A 27,543-nucleotide genomic window follows, 5' to 3' on the forward strand; every position below is an offset into this window, starting at 1 on the left:
TCTGAATTTTTGGAAAATTTATTTTCAGTCAGCGTAGTGAGGTAAAATAAACCAAAATAACAAACGGTCTGGAGGCCACAGAATTTGTGTATGCTGAGCAAGCATTCGCAGCTATTTTAAGCTATTTCTGTGCCCACTGAATGATATTACATGATACTGAATATGTGATTCATCCTGCTACCCACACCCAGGTTCCCTATCACAGCCTATCATGTCTTCACAGCTGTTTTTAATGCTATACTAACAAATAATTTTGATATTCACCTTGGCAATGAGACTCTCTCGAGCAACATGGAATAACTGTTTTGTTGTGGTGCTCTAATTTCTCTCCTAGATGGCTTACTACATAACATGTCAGATTTATTGGTAAAACGTTTAAGTCAAGCCTCGAGTCAAGGATATGCTCACTGATTGACAAAACAATATATAATAACCATGCCCACAAGCTGTGTTCCTAATCGAAATTCTTCATTTCAGGCTTAGTCTGATGGGTAAAATGTAGTCCCTCAATATATGACTGCGCTTTAATAAATTTATTTATTTATTTATTTGCTTGGTGTTTCACTGGTCTGACTTGACACGCCAGACTACAAAGCACAGAGTAATATTGTATAGGACTGGCAGCATAACTAATTACAGAGTATCAATATTTTGACTGGCAGTTGTATGCGGCCAGATTATTTTGACTGGCAATGACAGCAATATTATCACTGAAGTAAAAGGAAATTTCACAGATGTGAAAACAGAAAACACTGATGGCTGCCATCTAATATTTTAATTGTAGCAGAAAAGCACTTTCATCGCCAAACGTGCTATATATTGTTCCTACTGTACACATGAAATGTCTCACTGTATCTCATTGCAACTGGTGCATACACATATGCCTACAACTGCATACAGATGAAACAAACCTAGATTGCGCTACAACAACAACATAACACAAGTTCGATGATCTTGAAAAACAAGTACATCAGGGTAAAAAAGTTGTCTAGAGTTGTGACCAAGAGCCAAAGCTTTATTCTTCTGCACACTCTGATTACCAACTTATTCTGACAATCTAAAGTTTGACACATCAAACTTACATTTTCACATCCATCAAGTTCTTGCCTCAAGTCAGGCTCAACAAATAAACACGGTGACGTGACAGGCACTCTAACAAGGTTAACAGAACAGAGTAAGGGTATGAACCTCATCCTGCACTGGGTCAGTTTCCATCACAATAAAACACATTCTTAGCCGCATTTACGAGCATCCATTAGGCTCCATGATTCAAGAGAATAGGATTAAGCAAACCAGTGAAAACTATTAACAAGAATGGTGGTGGAAAACTGAGGCAAGTCTCATTATAAGCTCGTTACATGAAACTGTAGAACCAAAATGAATAATCATCAAAAAAATCTCTAGCAAACATGAAAACACCAATCTTTTTTTCTATCAAATTCAAAAATGGTGCCAAATATATAAGCACGGAATTATTTAGGCGGCTATGAATAAGACACTAATTTACAATGCACCGCAGGCCTGACAGGGCCCTAACTAGATTTATAAGCTGCTGACCTCACTAGGAGATGCACATGTGGTGTCTCGGTGCGATGCTTAACTCAAAAGGAAAATGAAAGACACATGTACAAGAAGCTGAAGACATTACTATATTACCGCGATGAAAGTTGTGGCACTAATAAGGTAGTGCTTACATTACACGTAAAAGTTGAGTGGGGTTGTTCGACGTGTTAAAACAATGGGCCACTTCTGTCAGTGTCACCTGATGAGATTCAACAGGCCCTACTCTGTGGCTGTTCTAATTATGTGACCCAATTAAGCTTTTTAGACACTAGTTGTTACATGCATATCATTTTATAGAGTAATGTAGCCTACTCTGTCTTCTATTGATATGTGAATATACAGACGTATGGAGAAAATTATGCAGTTTATAAGCCGAGTTGGATTTCAGGAGAGTTCACACATATATGGACGAGACAGGGAGGGTGGTCTTGCAAACTAACGCAGCTAAAATTTCAGATTTTAGAGTACTTGCGGGACTGAATACACATCTTGTATAGCATGGTCTGTCAGCCCAACTGCCGTAAGAACTAACCGTTTCGCCTGAGTTAATTCGCAAGAGCCCTCACCTTATCTCCTCTCAATCTTCCTGAACTCGCAAGATTCCTGAAACTCCGACTCGGCTAATTGTACTGAGAGTCAGACAAGATGATCTCGGGATATGAGAGCAGTTGTTGCAGAATGACAGAATTCTTAAATCAAGCAACACAAAATGTTGCAAGAGTTACAGTGGAGTAAAGCTGCAAATGTGTCAGAGTGATGACTAGGAATGTTTTCTGTGTCTTCACATGTGCATTAAAACTTCCCTGAAATAAATCGATGTCCACCAAGTGGTTCCCACAAGCAGCTAATCTGTTCTGAGTCATACTGAACCAAAAATGATCTATGACAACCACACAAATTCACAAAATAAATCCATTTTTAGTCACGACTCCCTCTATGGCCACCACTTGTCCTGATAGTCATATATACAAGTCATGTGAGTTGGTTAGCACGCCAGGGCAGCGTAATGAACCAGGAGTCTCTCACCAATGCGGTCGCTGTGAGTTCAAGTGCAGCTCATACTGACTTCCTCACTGGCTATAAATGGGAAGGTGTGCAGCAACCTGTGGATGGTCGTTTCCCCTGGGCTCTGCCCGGTTTCCTCCCACCATAATGCTGGCCGCCATTGTATAAGTGAAATGTTCTTGAGTACGGCGTAAAACACCAATCACATAAATAAATAAATACAAGTCGTGATCAGTGTGAGCATAGAAAAAAATGTCATTCATGGGAGATAATCCCTATGGCCGTCAATATTGAGATACAAGGCAAATGTAGTGGCCCATTTGACTGGTTCCCTCTCCCTATGTCAATATTGAGACACTAGGCAAGTGTAGTTGCCCATTTGACTGGTTCCCTCTCCCTATGGCAATCAATATTGTAACAATAGGCAAGTGTAGTCGCACATTTGACTGGATCCCTCTCCCTATGGCAATCAATATTGTAACAATAGGCAAGTGTAGTCGCACATTTGACTGGATCCCTCTCCCTATGGCAATCAATATTGTAACACTAGGCAAGTGTAGTTGCCCATTTGACTGGATCCCTCTCCCTATGGCAATCAATATTGTAACACTAGGCAAGTGTAGTGGCCCATTTGACTGGTTCCCTCTCCCAATGGCAATCAATATTGTAACAGTAGGCAAATGTAGTGGCCCATTTGACTGGTTCTCTCTCCCTATGGCAATCAATATTGTAACAGTAGGCAAGTGTAGTGGCCCATTTGACTGGATCCCTCTCCCTATGGCAATCAGTATTGTAACACTAGGCAAGTGTAGTCCCCATTTGACTGGTTCCCTCTCCCTATGGCAGTCAATGTTGAGATACAAGGCAAGTGTAGTGGCCCATTTGACTGGTTCCCTCTCCCTATGGCAATCAGTATTGTAACAGTAGGCAAGTGTAGTTGCCCATTTGACTGGTTCCCTCTCCCTATGGCAATCAGTATTGTAACGCTAGGCAAGTGTAGTTGCCCATTTGACTGGTTCCCTCTCCCTGTGGCAATCAATATTGTAACAGTAGGCAAGTGTAGTTGCCCATTTGACTGGTTCCCTCTCCCTATGGTAATCAATATTGTAACACTAGGCAAGTGTAGTGGCCCATTTGACTGGCTACCTCTCCCTGATGTCAGATGGCGCTAATCACTCCAGTCTGGTTTGTTCTTGCAAGTAATAAAGATGGTGACAGATGGCTTAATGACGGCCCCGTAGATGTTACATTTGTTTTGTGAATTTGTGCCTTTATCATGGATTGTTTTTGGTTTGGCAAAACTCAGAACAGGTTAGTTGACCACTCAGTTGGCATCCATTTACGCTGGGAAAGTTTAGCCTTAATTGTTCCTTACTGTCATTTCAACACATTTGAGGCTGTATTAGGCCGTAACTTGTGTAACACTTTATGTTACTCGATTAAAGAGTTACACCACTACACAAATGGGAGAGCAGTAACTACTCTGTCTAGGTTTTCAGGCAGAGGTTTGAGATTACATAGATGAATTAAACAACATAAAGAAGATGGATCAGGTTTATGAGGGAAAAAAAAAGACACAAGATAAGTCATACTCTAACTGCTTGTAGGCCTACATCTTGAAAATTATCTGGTCAAGTTACTATTCCCCATGTTTAATTTCATCATCATAACTGGGCATTTAGATACAGTTTTGTTAGTAGCCTTTGATTTTAAATAATATTATGCTGATAGACAGAGATTTGAAGAATGAAAGCTAACATAACTGGACTACATGGTAACTGCAGCTGTTTAAAAACAAATGCTGAATGGTATAAATAGATTGATCATAAGGCCCATTGTTTTCAATAAAACTGTGGATTTTCAGGCATAGACTGTAATATTTATGCCCAATGCAAGGTACAGTCGTCTCCATGCATCTTAAAGCTGCCATTTTCATGCATTTTGGTTCCCCTGGGCTCTGGTCGGTTTGACTTTCCTCTCACCATAATGTTGCCTGTCTGAGTATGAGTGAAATATTCTTGAGTACGGTGTAAAACACCAATCAAAAAAAAAAATAAACAAATCACTCGTTTTGTATCCATGAGGATCTTAACATTATCTGACGCTTTCACTCTATATCCATATATAAAATAGGAAGGCTACAGTCAACCTTATTACCGCTGTGTAAAACATCAATCAGGTAAATAATTAGGCCTAATTTGAGCATTGTATTTTTTTCAGTGGAGGGAAAGACAGCTGCTACAACATGATGCAGTGTGTAGCTGAGGGACATGATATTGTGGCTCTTGCAAATCTCAAACCCAAGGATAAAGGTAACAGGAATTAGCACAGCACGAATATTTTGACATGGTAAAGTAGCTATACCTCTTAAATTTTAATGTCTTTACTGTCTGTCAAAGAAACTACATATAAATGACCTCTGAACAAATTTTTCGCTGAACTGTGTTGAAAACTGTCCAGTGGAGAACTTAGACCAGCCTTCATACTTCAAATTCAGACAGGTGCTATCAGAATGGCTTTGATTCTTCTGTTTTCTGTCGTTACTTTTAAAGATAAAGATACATGCAATAAATTTAAAAGTTGGTCATGTTGATGTACAAATGTGCCATGTATTTGTTCTTCTACAGATGAGCTGGATAGCTACATGTATCAAACTGTTGGTCACCAGGCCATTGAACTCTACGCAGAGGCTATGTCACTGCGTCTGTACAGGAGAGTTATTGAAGGTAGTTCAAAGATGATTGGTGATTCATATCAGCCAACGGCCAATGATGAAGTGGAAGACTTAGTCTGTCTGCTCAGACAAATCAAGGTATGGAGGCTTTGATTGGTGAATCTGGAAAACAGTTACATTACTGACGCCATTTGCTGCAACATCTACTTTCTGCGTTGCATTGAGTACTCATTGAAAGGATATAGAAGTGCATGTATGTAGTGTCAGTAATGGTTACTGACAATAATGGTTATCTCCACATCCTGTCACATGGGTAACCATGTAACTAATAACATATGACGGATAGTCTTCCTGTTAAATAGTCTTACTCTCACCAGTGCGATTGCTGTAAGTTCGAGTCCAACTCAGTCACAAACATGCAGATGGTGGCAGGTTTCTCCTAGGCTCTGCCTTGTTCCCTCCCACCATAATGCTGGCCAGTGTCATACAAGCGAAATATTCTTGAGTACAGCGTAAAAGACTAATCAAATAAATAAATAGATAAATCAATAAATAACCTTGTTACTGTAACCTGCCAAAGGTCGGTGGGTTACCATTGGCACTCCATTTTGTCATTGCCAAAGTGAAAAATTCCTCAGTTCGGCTTTAACCAACGTGCAAATAAATAATATGATTTTATTACTACACTCGTGGTGAACCTGTCCTTTTCCAGTTAGGTCACGGGTTTGAATCATGCTTCTGGTGGTTTTACTTTAATCGTCTTCAATAACGCAATCAATAAATCATTCAGAATGTTTTGGTGAATGCTTTCACATCTTCATATTGATGCATTCTACAATGTTGCTTTCTGTGTTTTGTGAACCAGGAAGAATTGTCCATAGAAGCTGTGTCTGTAGGGGCTATTCTATCAGACTATCAGAGGGTAAGGGTGGAAAATGTGTGAGTATATATTTTATCTACACGTTACAAGTCAAACTGTAATAGTGTGTTGAGATCTGAAGAACTAGGACCATGTTGACAAATATATAGTGGGTCGGGTCATACCAAAGACTTCAAAAATGAAATTTGATTCGACAGGTACCCATGATCTTTGCTTCTGGGCTTGCCCTATTCTTAACTGCCCATAAACCAGATAAAGTCATTAAAGTGAAATATTCTCTTTTGAGTAATGCATAGAACACTGATCAAATAAATATTCAGAAAGGTTTAGACACTTTATATAATTAAAATGTGATAATTTCAAACAAGTTGTATGTTGTAATTCATATACTGTTGTTAATAACCCTCAGGTGTTGCAGACTCGGCCTCACTTGTTTGGCTTACCTGTGGAGACGAGATCAAAGTGACCTTTTGAAAGAGATGATAAACTGTGGAGTGGTAGCTGTTCTTATCAAGGTGGCTGGATTAGGTTTGTTAAGACAATTTATCATCTTTTCATGGCTGGATTTCATTGTTTCTTCTTTTGTCCTCCATTAGTTTTATGGCATTTGAAAACTTTATTTTGATGCCTAAGAATGTCCATCTGGTGAACAGGAAATCCCGGTTCAGCCTATCTGTCAAGCTATACCTAAAACAGAATTTGTTCATCCAATCTTGGTCGTCTGTAAAAAGTGGCTGGGTGGGGAGTCAGGTCTTGTGTTCATGAACTGTGGCTGGGCGGGGTGTCAAGTCTGGTGTTAGTGTGCTATGGCTGGGTGGGGTGTGATGTCTGATGTGGGTGTACTGTGACTGGGGTGTACTGTGGTGGGACATCATGTGTGGTGTTAGGAGCCTATGTTTTGACTGGGTGGGATTTCATATCTGGTGATAATATACTGTGGCTGGGTAGGATGTTGTGTCTGGTGTTAGTATGCTGTGACTGGGTGGGGTGTCATGTCTGGCGTTTTTATACTGTGGCTGTGTGGGATGTCGTGTCTGGTGTTAGTATACTGTAACTGGATGGGGTGTCATATCTGGCGTTTTTTATACTGTGACTGAGTGGGATGTCGGGTCTGGTGTTATTATGCTGTGGCTGTGTGGGATGTCGGGTCTGGTGCTAGTACACTGTGGATTGGTGGGACATCATGTGTGGTGTAAGGAGCCTATGTTTTGAGTGGGTGGGATTTCATATCTGGTGATAATATACTGTGGCTGGGCGAGATGTTGTGCCTGGTGTTAGTATATTGTGACTGGGTGGGGTGTCATATCTGGTGTTAGTGTACTGTGGCTGGGAGGGATGTCGGATCTGGTGTTGGTATGCTGTGACTGGGTGGGGTGTCATATCTGGCATTATTATACTGTGTCTGTGTGGGATGTCGTGTCTGGTGTTAGTATACTGTGACAGGGTGGGGTGTCATATCTGGTGTTAATATACTGTGACTGGGTTGGATGTCTGGTGATGGTATGCTGTGACTCGGTGGGGTGTCATATCTGGCATTATTATACTGTGGCTGTGTGGGATGTCATGTCTGGTGCTAGTACGCTGTGACTGAGTGGGGTGTCATATCTGGTGTTAGTACTCTGTGCCTGTCTGATGTGTCATGGCTGGCATTAGTATGCTGTGACTGGGTGGGGAATCATTTCTGGTGTTAGTTTGTTGTGATTGGGTGCTGTGTCATATCTGGTGTTAATATACTGTGACTGGGTTGGATGTCTGGTCTGGTGTTGGTATGCTGTGACTGGGTGGGGTGTCATATCTGGTGTTAGTGTACTGTGGCTGGGAGGGATGTCGGATCTGGTGTTGGTATGCTGTGACTGGGTGGGGTGTCATATCTGGCATTATTATACTGTGTCTGTGTGGGATGTCGTGTCTGGTGTTAGTATACTGTGACAGGGTGGGGTGTCATATCTGGTGTTAATATACTTTGACTGGGTTGGATGTCTGGTCTGGTGTTGGTATGCTGTGACTGGGTGGGGTGTCATATCTGGCATTATTATACTGTGGCTGTGTGGGATGTCATGTCTGGTGCTAGTACGCTGTGACTGAGTGGGGTGTCATATCTGGTGTTAGTACGCTGTGCCTGTCTGATGTGTCATGGCTGGCATTAGTACGCTGTGACTGGGTGGGGAATCATTTCTGGTGTTAGTTTGTTGTGATTGGGTGCTGTGTCATATCTGGTGTTAGTATGTTGTGACTGGGTGGTGCGTCATGTCTGATGTTAGTTTGTTTTGACTGGGTGGGACATCATGTCTGGTGATAGTGTGCTGTAACTGGATGAGGTGTCATGTGACCAGGTGGGGTGTCATGTCTGGTGTTAGTGTGCTGTGATTGGATGGGGTGTCATGTCTAGTGTTAGTATGCTGTGATTGGGTGGGGTGTCATGTCTGGTGTTAGTATGCTATGATTGGGTGGGGTGTCATGTCTGGTGTTAGTATGCTGTGATTGGATGGGTGTATGTCTGGTGTTAGTATGCTGTGATTGGGTGGGGTGTCATGTCTGGTGTTGGTATGCTGTGATTGGGTGGGGTGTCATGTCTGGTGTTAGTATGCTGTGGTTGGGTGGGGTGTCATGTCTGGTGTTAGTATGCTGTGATTGGGTGGGGTGTTATGCCTGGTGTTAGTATGCTGTGATTGGATGGGTGTATGGCTGGTGTTAGTATGCTGTGATTGGATGGGGTGTCATGTCCGGTGTTAGTATGCTGTGATTGGATAGGGTGTCATGTCTAGTGTCAGTATGCTGTGATTGGGTGGGGTGTCATGTCTGGTGTTAGTATGCTGTGATTGGGTGGGGTGTCATGTCTGGTGTTAGTATGCTGTGATTGGGTGGGGTGTTATGCCTGGTGTTAGTATGCTGTGATTGGATGGGTGTATGGCTGGTGTTAGTATGCTGTGATTGGATGGGGTGTCATGTCCGGTGTTAGTGTGCTGTGATTGGATAGGGTGTCATGTCTAGTGTTAGTATGCTGTGATTGGGTGGGGTGTCATGTCTGGTGTTAGTATGCTGTGATTGGGTGGGGTGTCATGTCTGGTGTTGGTATGCTGTGATTGGGTGGGGTGTCATGTCTGGTGTTAGTATGCTGTGATTTGGGTGGGATGTCATGTCTGGTGTAAGCATGCTGTGCCTGGATGGGGTGTCATGTCAGGTGTTAGTACAATATGACCAAGTGAAGTTTCATGTCTGGTATCTGTATGCTTTGACTGCTGGAGCATGGTGTTGCCTGATATTTGTGTCCTAGTGGGGCAGCTTTATAAATTTGTAGACATTTGTGTTACAAAGACACACATTGGTATTTAAACAAAACTGGACCCCAAAGGAAACAAACAGATTAATTTTATGTCCTCTTTTTACAAACACTTTGCTTTTCAATTTTAGGTTTGGATCCCAAAAAACATCTTGGCAAGACGCTTGGAGAAATATACCCCCATATGGTTCAAATGGTTGAGTAAATCTATATCCATATCCAGAACTGTTTATTATTTATACATACATTTTATTTATATATTATCTATTATTATAAATGAATGAAATGAAATGTGGTTTTAAATTATTACTTGATCCCTCGTGTGATCTCATTAGCAAAACAGTCTACGAAATAAGGAAAATTATATATGGACAAAGGTTAGTTTTATAGCGACCAGTGATTAAATAGAAAGTTTTACAATCTGAGCCTGTTCTGTGAATCCATGGGTGTAATTCCACTCCATCCTTTTACCAATTTGAAAAAATGTGGAAGTTCAAAGTATTGAAACATTCTTGACTATGCTTTTAGTCAAAAAAACTAAAGAAATATGTGTAGGCCGTATATTTGGGTTTGACAAAACTAATTGAGAAAGCAGAATATATGTATATGTACAGCATGTCATTTCTGCATCCTGCTGTTTTATTTGCAGTGTGACAAATATTTGCTCAAGGTTAAAAATCAAATATCTATTTTGTGATTTAAGAATGAAAGATATGGCTTGAACATCTGTGGAGAAGGAGGCGAGTACGAGACATTTACCTTAGACTGTCCTCTGTTCAATCGGAAAATAGTCATGTGAGTAGGTTAGAGGAATAACTTTGATGTTTGGCAAGTCATGGCATCTCTATGTATTGTACAGAGCGATATCTTTCATATAAATTAAATCTTGAAGTCAGAAGAAATTGAATTCCTGATGCCTGAAGGTAAAGACTAGCCCATATAGCACAGGTGGTAGAGCATCCGCTTCGGGAGCAGTAGATTCAGGATCAATCCTTGGTCGAGTCGCACCTAAGACTCCAAAAAGAGGAAGTTGTAACTTCCTCGCTTGGCGTTCAGCATGAAGGGGATAGTGCAATGACTGGTTGACCCGTATCAGTATAATGGCTCGGGCGGGCCAGCTTACTTGCCTTCGGTGAGTGGTCTCATTGAAGCAGCACTAGACAGAAGAGCTGTGGAAATCCGTCCTGCGACAAGGAGGCACATTACATACGCCCTAAGGACTCCTTCGTTGTCATATGACTGAAAAATTGTTGAGTATGACGTTAAACCCCAAGCACTCATTCGCTCACTCACTCTGAAGAAGAAATAGTTAATGGCCTTACCCTGGTTAATTATACAACTTCGGATACAATTAAAAGTAACATTTTATAAACACGGATAATAAATGGACAATTCATTGAGCTTTAGTTCACCCAGATATTTTTTCATTCCAGAGATGAATCGGAGAGAGTGTTGCACTCCGACGATGCCTTTGCCCCAGTGGGCTATCTGAATTTGGTTAAGCTGCATTTGGAGGAAAAAAACATAGTAGGTGCTTTTTCTTTCTGCATGTACAGTAGTACTACAAAAAGCCAGAGAATCATATAATATTATAAGGTATAGTTTCTGGAGTGGACAATGCAGTTTTGTTTCTGCTGGCCAAAATGAAACCAATTATCTGGTTCGTTTTCCTTTTTGTAAACTTGTAAATCTAGTTATGATAGAAAAGTATAAATAAAACCCTAAACATTAAATTCTTCAGTGCATGTCCCAAATAGTGTAAGCAGAAGCATTTCATAATAGATTCATTGGATGAAACTCTGTACCTTTATGGAATACACCCATGCCTGATCTGCAAGCATGATCTCTCTGTGTACATGTCCTTCCTCAGCTTGTGTCCATCGGTGCTAACTTTCACATGTATATTTATTACCTTCCCTCCTGTTGTCCTTGTGACTGATTAAGATTTGTTCTGCCACATTCCCCCACTGAATCTCAGTTGAAGTTGGTTTGATGGAGCATACTGGTGTTGAGCTTAAAAATTACCACCAAGATGTTCGCATTATGACCTGCATTATCATCAAATTTTTGAGCATTACAACAGCACTACATTGTGTTAAGAAAAAGGCATGCGTATTTGCTGGCCATGCTGTTATATGGGTTTTCCAAGAAGATTAAGCTTAAGAAAATCATGCAGTGTGTTTGCGAGTTGTCCATGACTTTGTAATGGGCCATTCGTCGGGTACCTGGTAGTTTTTCCCCGAGCTTGGTTTCCTCTGCCCAAAAACCTCACTGACATCGAATACATGTAGGTGCAGCATTCAAAAGCATGAAATAAATTTATCAGTAAATCTATATAAATTTATTAGCATTGCGAACGGAATTAAGTATTTAGCCTGCTGTTGATTGTGTTTCACAGGATGCATCCTTGTCCTATAAGAGGAGAATTGAAGGATTGCCTATGCTGAGAAGCGAGGATGTATTGCAGGAGATTGAAACAGAGTTGACTGATATGGTTGTAACCAAAACCACTCCATATAGTGCGGTTACACATGAGGAAAGCGTCATGAACGGAGGTATGTGGTAATCTGTTCAAAAACTGCTGGGCTAACAACTTGAATGAAATAATTTACAAGTCAAAAAACTTCATCCACCTACAGTTGAATTCTCAAAATTTATCAGATACAGAATTTGTGTATCATGAAGTTGACTTTCATAGTAATTGAAGAACGATGCTGTTTTTACCATATTGATCTCATATTGTTACATAATATTCACTCACTTATTCATCATTTTAAAAGGTGCCATGGTTTCTAACGAAACATTAAAGGATTAGTGTCCAGATTTAGGTACTGGTCCTAATTATAAAGATTAAATAAGCTGTTTAAACAGTTTGTTATCGAGAGGGCTGATAAACCTAATAATGACCTCAAATCCAAAAAAAAAAATAAAAATTTACTGCCCTAGCTGATCTCAGCCGGCCTCAATGACCTGATAATTCGTATGGAGATAGATTACAGCTGCAAAGAAGCAAATATACTTAATTTGAGCTTATAGCGGATGAAGTTACATCTCTCTCCAGACTTAAGATTCTGATTTTTCTTGTGTTGAATTTGGTCCAGGCATTTCCAACGGCTCTAACAATACGGACTGGTGAGCCATAGCTTTATCCTATGTGGACATTTTATGTGTTTATCTTAAAGGAGAAGAAAATTTAAATATCAGTCAAATATCCTTGAAAAGAGTATGTATTTCCTCTCAGGTGCATGCCATAAAAAAAAAATTAAAAAAATGTACCTCAATACCTTGATACATTATAAATTAAGTCAGCGCCAAAATCCAGTTTGTTTTCCGCTTGACGATCGGGAAACTGGAATGTTGGACGTAAGTTCCGAGTTTACACGAACAAGCCGGCAGTTTTAATGACTCTCATTGGCTGAGAGGCAACGCACACCCAGCATAAATTACAGGGTGTTAAAGATGGAGGACGCAATGGACTCCGTTATTTATGCGAGCTTTGCCTGAGAAAAAATCGCAAAATTATTTTTCAGGCACCACCAGATAGAAAAAATGTGCTCTTTTCAGCCTACAGTGTCATTGCTTTATGTTTTCTTCTCTTTTTAGATATAAGGCCGTAGTATAGTGCACAAATTTTCCAGCCCTCCCATTTTGAGAAGGGTTTGAAACAGAAAAATTAAAGGATCCAGCCGAGCTTAGCTTTGTCAACATTTACATACTCATGTCAAAGTCCGGTCGCATGACCGGCATTTCCCCCGCAATTTTTTCTTAGTCCACTGATGCAAACAGTCCGTATATCGGGCCAAATGTTTGTGTTATTGATTTACATGGAATTACTCTTACACATTTATGGAAGCCTTCATAAAACGTTATTTGAATATAAGACTGGAAGAAAAGTATAGTCAAATTTACCAAAGAAGTGAAGAGATCTGAAAACAGTTCGGAGTGATTTCCATCAGGCCTTACTTTTGGAAAATGAAAACAGTGGCTAAACGTTGTTTGGTTTTATAATGCATTTAAAGAAAGTTACTCGAGGTGATCGTTCTGCTGGAATAATTGCAATGACTCTGTGATTACAGTTGCATTTTCAGGTAAATTAGATAATATGTACAGTTGTTTTGACAAGTTTAGCATTGTGCTTTTGGTTGCCATGGTATTTTGTATGATCACATAGTGTTTACAAAAAATCTAAAGTGTGCACTCAAGAGGCCTAAATTAAAAAGTAGCCAGTGATGACTGGTGATTTTATATCTACATGGTAGATAAGTGCATTCAATTGATACTTCTTCACCCCAGTGTTTATATATGTTCATAATGGATAAGACAACCAGTGGTGTTGGTAAATGGGGGCTGGATCATTTTATTTCTCTGTTTCAGACCCCTCTCAAAATGGGAGGGTTGGAAAATTTGTGCGCTTTACCATAGTCTTAATACTTATTTACTATTCTTTCCTTTTGTCCGCTTCACAATACATACCATTCGTTTCCCTGAGGGATTCTAAATTCATACACATATGCGATGACAACTATCGGTACAGGCTATTGTCGACATTCCAAGTAAACTGTGCCTATAGGCGTGATGGGGGCCTATAGTTGTGTACCGGTACAATATAAATTCATACACATATACGATGACAACTACCAATACAGGTTATTGTTGACATTCCAGGTAAACTGTGCCTATAGGCGTGATAGGGGCCTATAGTTGTGTACCAGTACAATATAAATTCATACACATATATGATGACAACTACCAGTACAGGTTATTGTTGACATTCTGAGTAGACTGTGCCTATAGGCATGATAGGGGCCTATAGTTGTGTACCAGTACAATATAAATTCATACACATATACGATGACAACTACCAATACAGGTTATTGTCGACATTCTGAGTAGACTGTGCCTATAGGCATGATAGGGGCCTATAGTTGTGTACCAGTACAATATAAATTCATACACATATATGATGACAACTACCAGTACAGGTTATTGTCGACATTCTGAGTAGACTGTGCCTATAGGCATGATAGGGGCCTATAGTTGTGTACCAGTACAATATAAATTCATACACATATACGATGACAACTACCAATACAGGTTATTGTCGACATTCTGAGTAGACTGTGCCTATAGGCATGATAGGGGCCTATAGTTGTGTACCAGTACAATATAAATTCATACACATATATGATGACAACTACCAGTACAGGTTATTGTCGACATTCTGAGTAGACTGTGCCTATAGGCATGATAGGGGCCTATAGTTGTGTACCAGTACAATATAAATTCATACACATATACGATGACAACTACCAATACAGGTTATTGTTGACATTCCAGGTAAACTGTGCCTATAGGCATGATAGGGGCCTATAGTTGTGTACCAGTACAATATAAATTCATACACATATACGATGACAACTACCAGTACAGGTTATTGTTGACATTCCAGGTAAACTGTGCCTATAGGCGTGATAGGGGCCTATAGTTGTGTACCGGTACAATATAAATTCATGCACATATATGATGACAACTACCAGTACAGGTTATTGTTGACATTCCAGGTAAACTGTGCCTATAGGCGTGATGGGGGCCTATAGTTGTGTACCAGTACAATATAAATTCATACACATATATGATGACAACTACCAGTACAGGCTATTGTCAACATTCTGAGTAGACTGTGCCTATAGGCATGATAGGGGCCTATAGTTGTGTACCGGTACTATATAAATTCATACACATATACGATGACAACTACGGGTACAGGTTATTGTTGACATTCTGAGTAGACTGTGCCTATAGGCGTGATGGGGGCCTATAGTTGTGTACCAGTACAATATAAATTCATACACATATATGATGACAACTACCAATACAGGTTATTGTTGACATTCCAAGTAAACTGTGCCTATAGGCATGATAGGGGCCTATAGTTGTGTACCGGTACAATATTATTTCATGCATATATATGATGACAACTACCAGTACAGGTTATTGTTGACATTCTGAGTAGACTGTGCCTATAGGCGTGATGGGGGCCTATAGTTGTGTACCAGTACAATATAAATTCATGCACATATACGATGACAACTACCAATACAGGTTATTGTTGACATTCCAGGTAAACTGTGCCTATAGGCGTGATAGGGGCCTATAGTTGTGTACCGGTACAATATAAATTCATGCACATATATGATGACAACTACCAGTACAGGTTATTGTTGACATTCCAGGTAAACTGTGCCTATAGGCGTGATGGGGGCCTATAGTTGTGTACCAGTACAATATAAATTCATACACATATATGATGACAACTACCAGTACAGGCTATTGTCAACATTCTGAGTAGACTGTGCCTATAGGCATGATAGGGGCCTATAGTTGTGTACCGGTACTATATAAATTCATACACATATACGATGACAACTACGGGTACAGGTTATTGTTGACATTCTGAGTAGACTGTGCCTATAGGCGTGATGGGGGCCTATAGTTGTGTACCAGTACAATATAAATTCATACACATATATGATGACAACTACCAATACAGGTTATTGTTGACATTCCAAGTAAACTGTGCCTATAGGCATGATAGGGGCCTATAGTTGTGTACCGGTACAATATTATTTCATGCATATATATGATGACAACTACCAGTACAGGTTATTGTTGACATTCTGAGTAGACTGTGCCTATAGGCGTGATGGGGGCCTATAGTTGTGTACCAGTACAATATAAATTCATGCACATATCAGGGTGGGCGGTGGTGTTAGTGTACAGACCTTTACTCTCTGTCAGTTTTCAGTTCAGTTAATAGTATTACATAACTACTGTTTGCAGGTGGCCCTGTTGAAATTCAACTGTATTTCTCCCACGGCTTTCAGCTGTAAAATGGCGAGAGCAGTTACGACTGTTTTTGAGGGGTACAAACCCCCATCCTCTTGGAAATCCATGCCTCCCTGAGGGTTAAACTGCCTGGACACTTGAAAAGACTAACTCCAGGGTTCTTTGATGACCTATTTTTACAACTGTATGCAGAACAGCGAATCATTTTCTGGAGAAATTTGATATACTTGTTGTCACTCTTGTAGCTTTATTTAACACTGGACTAAATGGCGAAGCCCTGACAGCTCGCAAAGGTTGGACTTGTATGACGCAATTTGGCAGAAACTTTGGAGTGTTGATGAAAAAAATGCATAAAACCAGCCTCATTATCTGGTGATTTTAAGTGCCATATTACCCAGATTAATGTACATTTTTTTGGTATTTTTTTTTTACACTCAATTTAACAATATATATATATCGAGGTAGTTTATTATGAATACATTAGATATCTGGACACTAATCCTTTAACCTTTGTAACTCATTACCATATGTGAAGCATGTTCTTGAACTATACTACTGATCCTGACTGATCAGAGATTAAAATTGGTAAATGTTTTATTCCTTTATCAGACCCATGTGGTCAGGTGGATGTTGTCAGGAAGGTGACATCAGACGGTCAGTTCTGGATCTCTTGTATCCATGCTGTGAGACAACCGGACACAGATATCACTCAGCAAGCCCAAGAAGCAATGGACCTATTCAACAGTATGGTGATGTTGTTAACAAGTCCAGTTTTGAACCATTCAGATTCTAGATGCAGAATTGTCTTGAAAATAGAATATATCTAATATTTATTTGTAGAGTATGCAATATTACATGCACGTTCATTTATGGTGCATACGGGTAGTTCCAAAATTTGATAACTACCCTAAATGACCATAAATTTCGTCCATGATTAACTTGCCCATTTTTCCTTATTCTGAGAGCTCTATTGAGTTTAGAAAGATGTTGTTAGATTTGCTTGGAACATGGAATTTATTTATTTATTTATTTGATTGGTGCTTTACGCCGTACTCAAGAATATGGAACATGGAATGATATTCTACTGGAAAATTTTACGTTTCAACACCAAAAATAATATTTTGTGACTTTTATATGCCCCTAAAAATGTACTTGTGTGGGTAAAATTTGAGGTCATTTAGGGTATTCATATTGTTGGATATGAAAGATTTTCTCAGGGAATGAGTGAGTGAGTGAGTGCTGAGAGTTTAACATCTTACTTAGCTATTTTTAGCTCGCATGTGCAAATTAGGGTGAGGTATTGGGAGAGGAGGGGAAAAGTGGGGGTGTTGGTGTCTGGTTAAGCTTTTTCTTTTAGCTCTTGTACATGTACAATGGGCTCTCGTTCATTGATTGAAGGTTAAGCTTTTTTGTTTTGCTCTCTAGTCTAAGGTATGGTGTGTAAATGCACATACTCGGATGGAAGGTTAAGGGGTTTTTTTGTTTTTTTTTTTAGCAGCTCTTGTATATTTGGCTGTCATACATGGGTTGAAGGTTAGGCTTTTTTTTTAGCTCTCTAGTCCAAGGTATAGTGTGTTAATGCACATTCTCTGATGGCAGATTAAGCTTTTTTTTAGCTCTAGTATATTGGGCTATTTCAATGGATTTTTAGGTTAGGCTTTTTTTTTGCTCCCTAGTTTAATTTATTTATTTATTTGATTGGTGTTTTACGCCGTACTCAAGAATATTTCACTTATACGACGGCGGCCAGCATTATGGTGGGAGGAAACCGGGCACAGCCCGGGGGAAACCCACAACCATCCGCAGGTTGCTGGCAGACCTTCCCACTTATGGCCGGAGAGGAAGCCAGCATGAGCTGGACTTGAACTCACAGCGACCGCATTGGTGAGAGGCTTCTGGGTCATTACGCTGCGCTAGCGCGCTAACCGACTGAGCCACGGAGGCCCACCCTAGTTTAAGGTATGATGTGTAAATCCACATTCTAAGATGACAGGATAAGCTTTTTTTTTTTTAGCTCCTTTATTATGGCAATCATACATGGATCTCCAACATATGGCAATAGAAAATTGTGTTGTTTCTTTTCGTCTGTGTACAGTTACAAAAGGCCTACTGAGGGAAGGTTGAATTTTTTTTACTGGTTTTAGTTTTATAGGCTTTGTGAACGTTATGACTTTATTGCTTATGAGATTTATGGACTTTTGGATTTACCATTTTGGTAATCAAGAAAAGGCTATGATTTTTATGCACATACCTATCTACATGTAGGAAAACAAGACAGATTTCTCTGGCGATTTTAACAGATTTGTCACCATTTTCCTGTTTTGTGGACACACATTCAGATTAACTTCATTCTCTTCTTGTGTAAACATGGATTTCTACAAGCCTTTCTTGTAGTGATACAGTTTCTTATGCAATCACTTATCTAGATAAGCTTTTTGTCTCTGTAGCTACTTTACCAGACTTGTAGAGTGTAAGAATTTACCTTGGTGTGTACCAGTTTATCTCGTATACACAGATAACACTGGCAGATGCATGTGCATTCCTGTACTGTGATGGAATGTTTAAACCATCCACGCAGACAGTGACTGTTGTCAGCTGAGTATTTGCTCAGCCAGAGGCTAATCATGGGAAGCGATTTCCATATCAAAGACCACTCCAGCGAGTTGGTAATCAAACACCCCACAATGAAGTTTTTTTACTACCTGATCTCAACAATTGCTAAGCCATTCACAGCGTTGGAATTGTGCACGGATTGACGCATGCAGTTGACAGTTTGGATATCAAAGACTACTACCAAAATTTTGTGTACGAACTCCTCACAATGACGTGTTTATTACCACATCACTTTGTAACTTTTATCTTTATTCTGATTCCAATGTCAAGTTGACTGCTATAACAGGCGAGCTGGTAGGATTCTCTGAATGCCTTGTTCAGTCATATGACAACGAAGGAGTCCTTAGAGTGCATCTAATGTGCCTCCTTGTTGCAAGACGGATTTCCACCACTCTTATCTAGTGCTGCTTCACTGAGATGCCTTACCAAAGGCAAGTAAGCCGACCCATATGAGCCGTTAAAGTGATATGGGTCAACTAATCGTTCCATGTCCTGTTGATGCCGAATGCCAAGTGTGGAATCTACAACGATCTGGAATCCATGATTGACACTGTATCTACCGCCCAAAGCAGACGCTCTACCAACTGAGCCATCGGGGCCGGGCATTTTCTCAGGGAAAAAAAGTTCCTTTCCACCCATTTCCATCTAACAGCATCTTTATGACATTGGATTGAGTGGAGCCTGCAAAGATTTCACGGGGCTTCAATTTTCATTGGAGGCTCAAAAATTCAATGGAGGGTTCCAAACTTAATTTGACATTCAAAAGATTTGATTGGGGTTCCAAAAATTCAGTTTTTCAAATTTCAGGAAATTTCAAAAATTCAGATCTGTGTCTTTTTTTAAATCTTGTATTGTATATATAGGGGAGCAGTATAAAAGCTTGTGATGCTGTCATTTATTTTATTCCATTATAATTGTCAGAATCCGTGAGACAGTGTGGTGCTGAGATGACTGAGGTTGTAACAGTGTGTTTGTACGTCCAGTCTTTAGCGGATTTTGTTGCCATTAACACAGTTTACAAGCAAAGTTTCGGTATTAACCCTCCTTGCAGGTGAGTCTTAGATTTCTGATAGATTAACGAACGTAACACGATTTAACGTTTAACCTTGCATATCAAATGACAAACCATATTCCGCATGCAGTACATTTCACTGGTTTCCAGATCAGTGGCACAGTCTGTGTTCCTGTACTTTGCTACAGTTGCCTCCCTTCATAACTGGAAAGGCGATGTCTAATTGTTACATAATCCTGTTTGCTGCAGCAGTTTGTTAGCAACAGACAAGGCTGTTTCTATAAAGAAAAACACATTGAACATAAACTTGAAGTCCCCAAAAGCATTCTTGTTAAAATTTTAATTTGAGAGTCTGTACTAAAATGATCTGACCAATACTGTGTTGAAAAGCCTGCAATTTCCAGTGATTTGGTTACTGGTAATATAAATTGTATTTCATAAATTGGTTTACTAGGGTCGTAAACATGTGGCTATAGTGGCTAAGTTAAATACTTTACTTATATAGCTACATATAGCTGTTGACCTGTATTATAGTTCCTGATTCAAATCTCATGAGATGAACATGACAGTGTTACATGAGAGCCAGGGCCAGTAGATCATTTAAAAGTGTGACTAAAGGAAAGTTTTCCAGTTCTGACCAGGTCAATTAGATTGAAGTTTTCAATGTTTTCATGTAGTGTTTTCTCAGACTTCCATATTCCCTGTTTTAGTGTAAACCGCGCATCAAGAGTAAGTTCCCTTCAAAACTGTTTTTGACATTTACCAAGATATCTGCATTTGCGCATGCTCATAGAAGCACATCTGTACTTACAGGGTAACCCTGGCTACTGTGTGTTGACTTGATTACAGAGATGCTGTGTGCAAAATTTCACAGTGAATATCTTGGTAAATGTCAAACACAGCTTTGGAGGGAAATTACTTTTGATGCACTGTTTATATATACAAGTCGAACACTTGTATGTATGTTGGTCTTCATTCCAATGACAGAGTGTGTGTCCAAGCCTGTCTCCCCTCAGACGTCAGCCTCCAGATTGATTGTTATGGGTGGTCGGGCAGTAAACAGGCATCAGAGGTCAGGCGAAAAACTATGCATGTGCAAGGCATATCCCACTGGGCCCCGGCTAACATAGGGCCCTACAGTCAAGCAGTACGGGTGAGTAGGTCTTTCGTGTTACAAAGAGGGCTTTTTTCCTCAAATAAAGTTTGTCTTTCATCGTGTTATAAACACTGTGAAATAAATACTGTATTATATTTTCAGTTTGTATTATATTTCCACTGTTTAGCTCGCCATTACGAAGTAAGGAGAGGTATTGTGAAAGAGGAATCAGATACTGTTGGTGGCAATGTTGGTGTTCAGTTTGGTTACGGTTTTTTGCCAATCATAGGGTTGCAGTGCTCACCCATAGTATACAGATAGCCAATTGTTGGTAGAGACTTGCATATCGAAGACCAAGAAAATTGTTTTACCTCAGCCATTCACAGGGTTGCAGTTGCCACGCATAGTACATGAATTGCCAAACGCAGTTCGCGAAATTCGCATGAAATGAAAAAGTCCACTGTGGTAAATGTGTGCATGAAATCCTCACAGTGTATTTTACCACTACAATGATTTACAACTCCATGGCATACGATGAGTCACAGTCATAGTTGTGACATTATATAAATTTTGTCACAAGGTTAATAATCACAAACTAGTCCAGTAATGTAAAATAGCCTATAAAAGGGGCTTGCCAGTTTAGGAAATATTTCACCATCTTTGGCTGACATGTTGGGCCTTTAACTGTAGGCTACTGGATCTTAAAATTTGTAAGTAATAAAAGAGATTGCTAAAATCAAAAGAGACAACAGGAGATCTTTTGGCCCATGTTTAAGAATCGCAATACAAGTCCAGCCAGATTGAATAGCATAAAATTTCCATCCGTGCAGCTGTTTACATCCATCTCTACAGCCGTCTACATCCATCCCTTCAGGTACCGACTTTATTCATTATCATGACGTGAGCAGCCTAACAGCGATCATGTTGCTGTCTGCATAGGCTCTGAGGAACAAACTATTGCTCACTACCAGAGCACCGCGCAAGACCCACCTACAGGTACACATGCTTTCTCGTCAGATGTGTGTGATACTCCAGATTGTGCAGGCGATGTTTTCACCTTGGTAGCCGCAATGTTTTTACCTTGGTAGCCGCAATGTTTTCACCTTGGTAGCCGCAATGTTTTCATCTTGGTAACCGTGATGTTTTCACCTTGGTAGCCGCGATGATAGCCACAATGTTTTCACCTTGGTAGCTGCGATGTTTTCACCTTGGTAGCTGCGATGTTTTCACCTTGGTAGCTGCGATGTTTTCACCTTGGTAGCCGCAATGTTTTCACCCTGGTAGCTGCGATGTTTTCATCTTGGTAGCCATGATGTTTTCACCTTGGTAGCTGCGATGTTTTCACCCTGGTAGCTGCGATGTTTTCACCTTGGTAGCCGCGATGTTTTCACCTTGGTAGCTGCGATGTTTTCACCTTGGTAGCCGCAATGTTTTCACCCTGGTAGCTGCTTGCGTGCATACACTTGTTTTGTCCATTTGGCCTTCAGCTCTCAGTCCCAAAATTTTTGACTCCTTGTCCAGAACTCTCAGCTGGATAACCACCCACAAATACGGAACTGAGTCTATTTTCCGTCTACTGGATGGTTTCCTTACAGTAGATCCACACACTGTCATCGATGAACGAACTTATTTATTTGATTTATTTATTTATTTATTTGATTGGTGTTTTACGCCGTACTCAAGAATATTTCACTTATACGACGGCGGCCATCATTATGGTGGGAAGAAACCAGACGCGGCTACAGAATTGCAGACAAATATCTCTCACAGACAAATAAGTTGAGTGTAAAATGTGTGATAAGAATGCTGGATTGTTATCTAACAATTAGTAAATTGTCTTAAGTCTGACTATACGGACTCACAAACTGGTACTTTCTGGACTCCCAGTTAACAGCTGGAGGGGAAATGATTCCTGGTATTTCTGGTGTTGCTCTGATCTCATTACAGTTTGATGATATCCATTTGTTTGGGTTGACCAGAAATCCTTTGTTTTGATTGAATTGGAAGTTTGATAAAACTCCAAACCTGTTTTGGTTGACATTGAAATTGCATCGGGAATAATGCTCAGTACAGTTGACAGAGAAAGAGTGTCATGTTGCTTAGCAACTTCGCACCAAATGAGGACATACTATCCTTTGAAGGTTGTGTTGAACCCAAATGCTAAGATTAGACACAAAAAGTAATTATGAAACAGAGAAATTATGACAGAGATATGAAAAAGTGAAGCTGTAGCACATTAACGACTATGATTGTGATTTTGATTATGGTTGGCTGATAACAAAAATTAACTAGTTTTAATCAGTTTTGCTTAACCATTTTCTCTGAGTATTTAATATATTAAAGGCATTACAGTGACCTAAGACTGGCACTGCCCAGCCAATCAAGCAATACGCAGTTTTCAAGTTACGTCATTACGACAACAGAGTGACGTCCTATTGCAAAATGACGTCGCCACTTTACGGCACGGTAGGGCTAACTGCCTATCTTGTAAGATGGTACTGATCGTGTTTAGATCAAAGTACCGGGATAACATTATTATTTTTGCAATATTGGGAACCCAAATCCATCCAAAAACATGATTCAGGAGATCAGTCTAATGCTTTTTAATTAGTACTCTATATTCTATATACGACCGCATATTAAAATTACCAGATTGGCTCTACTGTGCCGTAAAATGACGATGTTATATAACAAAGGGACGTCACTCTGTTGTCATAACGTCATATCTCGAAACCTGCGAATTTTCTTATTATTGTTTCTTAGTGGGTGGCTGGTTGAGAAAGTTGAAGCACTTGTTTACTGTGACTGTCAGGGTCTTGACCAATGAGCTCACTTGTGTGAATGCTTTAAGGTTTGTCAGGTATGTAGTGCAGGTGTCTGGTACTCCATTTATCAAACCTGATGACCGTCACATAATCAGCAGACAGGTATGATATTGTGGTAATTGTTATACGTAAGCCCAAAACATCATAATAACCATAAATTCTTATGTATTAATCCAGGTGAATAACAGAGTGTATGTTGCTGGTCAGATACCACTCTGTGCTGGCTCCATGAAGATTGTGAGGGGTGGGATTTTACACCAGACGGCATTAGCTCTCCGTCATGTGACCAGAATACTAACAGCCATGGGCGCTCAGTCAGGATTGGCCAGTACAACTCTATCAATCTGCTACATAACTCACAGAAACCATATCACACCGGCACTACAAGTCTGGGACGCCACACTGAAAAAACAGGTGATCAGTGACAAGAGACTTGTCAGATTTGTGATTTTCAGTGGTCATCATAATGGTTTAGTTTCTATGGCAACAAACCATAGTGCATGAAAAGAGAATGCTTCTTGGAAAAAATTCTTTCTTTTGAAATATATATATCTGGAACTGATTTACTCTCATTCAGCTTTTTTGGAGATACAATGGATGTAGAAGTTGTATACTGTCATCATGCCCTTTAGAAGATGTGTGGAATGTGACGCTATCTTGTTTGGCTATTACTCATACATGACAAGAGAACAATGGAGAATTGAGTTTGGACCTCTTAGTCGCCATTGCTTAGCCAGACACACTATAACTCAGGCATCTTAGTATTAAATCTCCTCAAATAACCTGTCTGTTTCAGCGTGCTGATTGTGATGCGGGTTCCCCAGGGTCAGAACCATTAGTGACATGTGTGGTTGTCCCCGAGCTGCCCCGACACGCCCTGGTGGAGTGGCAGGTCTACGCTGACCCACCGGATGGGGAATCTGATAGTGACTCCATAACATCAGCATGTAGATGTAAGCCTTTACAATGTTTTATACCATGGGTGATTCAGCTCTGGATAATTTGGCTGTGGATTTAATAAGTAAAGACAGTGAATTCCTGGTGAAGTGGTTGACTTCTGGCACTCCAGTTTCCACCAACATTAATTCTGACCCTCATCATGTAAGCGGAAATTTCTTGAATATGGTGTTAAGCCATTGTGTGCGTTAGTAATCATTAATGGGCCTGAAATATCTACTGTTCCTTAAAAATCATTGTAAATGGCTCACGTCCCCAGAACAGTAATTAGCGGGCATGAGCTGTTGTATGTAATAGTCAAAACTGGGGGTTTCCAGCCGTAAGTGGGAAGGTCTGACAGCAACCTGTGGATGGTCGTGGGTTTCCCCCGGCCTCTGCCCGGTTTCCACCCAACATAATGCTGGTCATTGTCGTATAAGTGAAATATTCTTGAGTATGGCGTAAAACACCAATCAAATAAATAAATAAATCAATCAAAACTGGGGCAATATGATTGGCCTAAATTAGAGTGAAAAGCTTACGTATCAGTTGATATATTGAATTGCTCTAATTTTTTAAATGTTTTTTTTTATTATTTTACCTTATAATAATTATTGTTGCAGATGGGGAAGTGACTCAAGTACAACAAAGCTTCAGGGTGTGCCTGCAGTACAGACATCACCAGGACACCCCTCTCTCTGTGTTAGGACATGTCTGTAAGTCTTCTTGGTAGCAATATTAGTGCTACTTTTAAAATTCCATTTTATATCCAGATATTACAAATGATGACTAGCACTGGAATATTTGATAGGACCATATTGATGACAGTGTTTTCCTTCACTTTGAAGACACATTTTGCAGGACACAAAAGATGTGTAATCTAGCACATTCTTAGCTTTTGTTTTTCGATGCTGGAAACCAGCCCAGATAAGGAGGCACATTATGTACACCATAAGGATTCCTTCGTCGTCATATGACTGAAAAATTGTTGAGTACGACGCTAAACCCCAAGCACTCACTCGCTGCTGGAATAAATGTAGATCTTTATCAGGCTATCAGTGTGGCCAGTGCCCTGGTCAACAAGTGTCACCTTCCCCAGTTGTAAATCTGAAGTGTGATGCCACCACAGGCACATGCAAACAATATGACCCTGGCATGATAAAGCGATGAACAGTAGAAGTTATTTATATGGAGAATATATATAAATTTCCCATGTTAACTTATTCTTAGTGCAGTGGTGCCTGGTTATGACATCACCATTGCCTAATTTGCATATGAAACTTTTCTAACACTTGATTGCATTTTCTTCAGCAGTACTTTTGCCTGGTTTAACTGTTGTGAAGAAAGTAAGCCAGATAGCTGTTTCAAGTGGTGCCTCAGTACCTCAGTATGTGTGTAACGTGTCATATGTGGGATTAACATCAGCACAAGGTTATTAATGCCTATGGAACAACTTTACAGTCTTCAGTGACAGCCAAGAATTTAACTCTAATCCAGTTTTCTTAAAATGTATTTTTCTAAATTTCAACTCGGATTTATTTGTCTCTTGGCAATAAAACCTGGATTATGCACACTAGAAACAGCTATCCATCTTGACTTTTTCCCCCAAGTTACCCTCCATGTATTTTCTGTCTCACAGGTAGATTGAAGGACACCTTATCTGTAGGTGAGGTCATCAACAGTATTTTCAAAGCCTATGCTGAGATTGAAGAACATCTTGAGATACAGCTCAGTGACCTGCCTGGACTTAAGATGTTTTACAAGTGCGGCATTTTTACACACAGAATGCTCAGTGATGGTAAGCAGTTATTGTTCGTTTGTCAAATGCCAGCTAAATATTCAACAGTAATGTGAGGATTAGAGCATTCAACAGTATTGTGAGAAATAGAGCATTCAACAGTAATGTGAGAAATAGAGCATTCAACAGTAATGTGAGGAATATAGAGCATTCAACAGTATTGTGAGAAATAGAGCATTCAACAGTAATGTGAGAAATAGAGCATTCAACAGTAATGTGAGGAATATAGAGCATTCAACAGTATTGTGAGAAATAGAGCATTCAACAGTAAAGTGAGGAATAGAGCATTCAACAGTAATGTGAGGAATAGAGCATTCAACAGTAATGTGAGGAATAGAGCATTCAACAGTAATGTGACGAATATAGAAGTGTGTCTCAAAATGGCAAATGAGCCTGAAAGTGTATGCATGTGGACTATTAATCTTTTGATCATCAAATCCTGTAATACAGTTTTACACTAAATTTTTTTCTTGTTTCAGCACTGAAGGCAAGTGTGGTAGAAAATCCAGATGTTTCATCAGTGCCAGTTAGTCTGGTGCCAGTCCTAGAGCTGTCTGCTCCTGATATTGTTCTCACAGTTTGTCACTGATGATGTGGAGGAAAATAGATGAATTTGTGATAATCATTATCATGTTATATCATTATTGTTTGGTAGCATCACTGTATATTATATTATATTAAATAATCATTATATGGTATATAACTGATCTTCTTGTGCCATTGTTAATAACATACAGGTACACTGTTCAAAAAAAAGGAGGGGATATCCCAAGTCAAGTTAATATTTCTGGAAACCACTGTTGTGTAATGAACAAGGAATACAGTTATGTAGTTCATGATGTGTCATAATAATCAAAATACACCAAAACTTTGAAAGCATTTTACATGACATGGCATGTGAACCTCCATATATCCTTTCTGTCATTAAATTTGTTAGTGTTATTGATAAACTGTTTATCTAATTAAAGTTAACAGTATATTGTATTGGAGTCATGTTATATCATATATTTAAGAA

At 39.7% G+C, this 27,543-nt stretch overlaps 1 protein-coding gene across 1 annotated transcript; it reads left to right on the top strand.

Moving 5' to 3' along the window:
- Positions 1 to 1,591: 1,591 nt before the first annotated feature.
- Positions 1,592 to 27,493, top strand: LOC135467923 (uncharacterized). The gene is made up of 17 exons (XM_064745852.1): positions 1,592 to 1,683; positions 4,789 to 4,880; positions 5,196 to 5,380; positions 6,108 to 6,181; positions 6,532 to 6,650; positions 9,534 to 9,598; positions 10,106 to 10,197; positions 10,836 to 10,929; positions 11,801 to 11,957; positions 16,858 to 16,992; positions 19,783 to 19,912; positions 20,861 to 21,026; positions 23,972 to 24,208; positions 24,591 to 24,747; positions 25,354 to 25,446; positions 26,370 to 26,528; positions 27,008 to 27,493. The coding sequence occupies exons 1-17, from the start codon at positions 1,661 to 1,663 to the stop codon at positions 27,115 to 27,117; spliced, it is 2,088 nt and encodes a 695-aa protein (XP_064601922.1). The 5' UTR covers positions 1,592 to 1,660; the 3' UTR covers positions 27,118 to 27,493.
- The last annotated feature ends 50 nt before the right edge of the window (positions 27,494 to 27,543 follow it).

Source organism: Liolophura sinensis, chromosome 6, assembly GCF_032854445.1.
Source record: "Liolophura sinensis isolate JHLJ2023 chromosome 6, CUHK_Ljap_v2, whole genome shotgun sequence".
Taxonomy (NCBI): Eukaryota; Metazoa; Mollusca; class Polyplacophora; order Chitonida; family Chitonidae; genus Liolophura; species Liolophura sinensis.

Coding starts and splice junctions, on each gene's coding strand:
- LOC135467923 (XM_064745852.1), top strand. CDS start 1,661: ATGAAAGTTGTGGCACTAATAAG. Junction 5,381..6,107: donor GTCTGCTCAGACAAATCAAG/GTATGGAGGCTT, acceptor TTTGTGAACCAG/GAAGAATTGTCCATAGAAGC. Junction 24,748..25,353: donor CATAACATCAGCATGTAGAT/GTAAGCCTTTAC, acceptor TTATTGTTGCAG/ATGGGGAAGTGACTCAAGTA.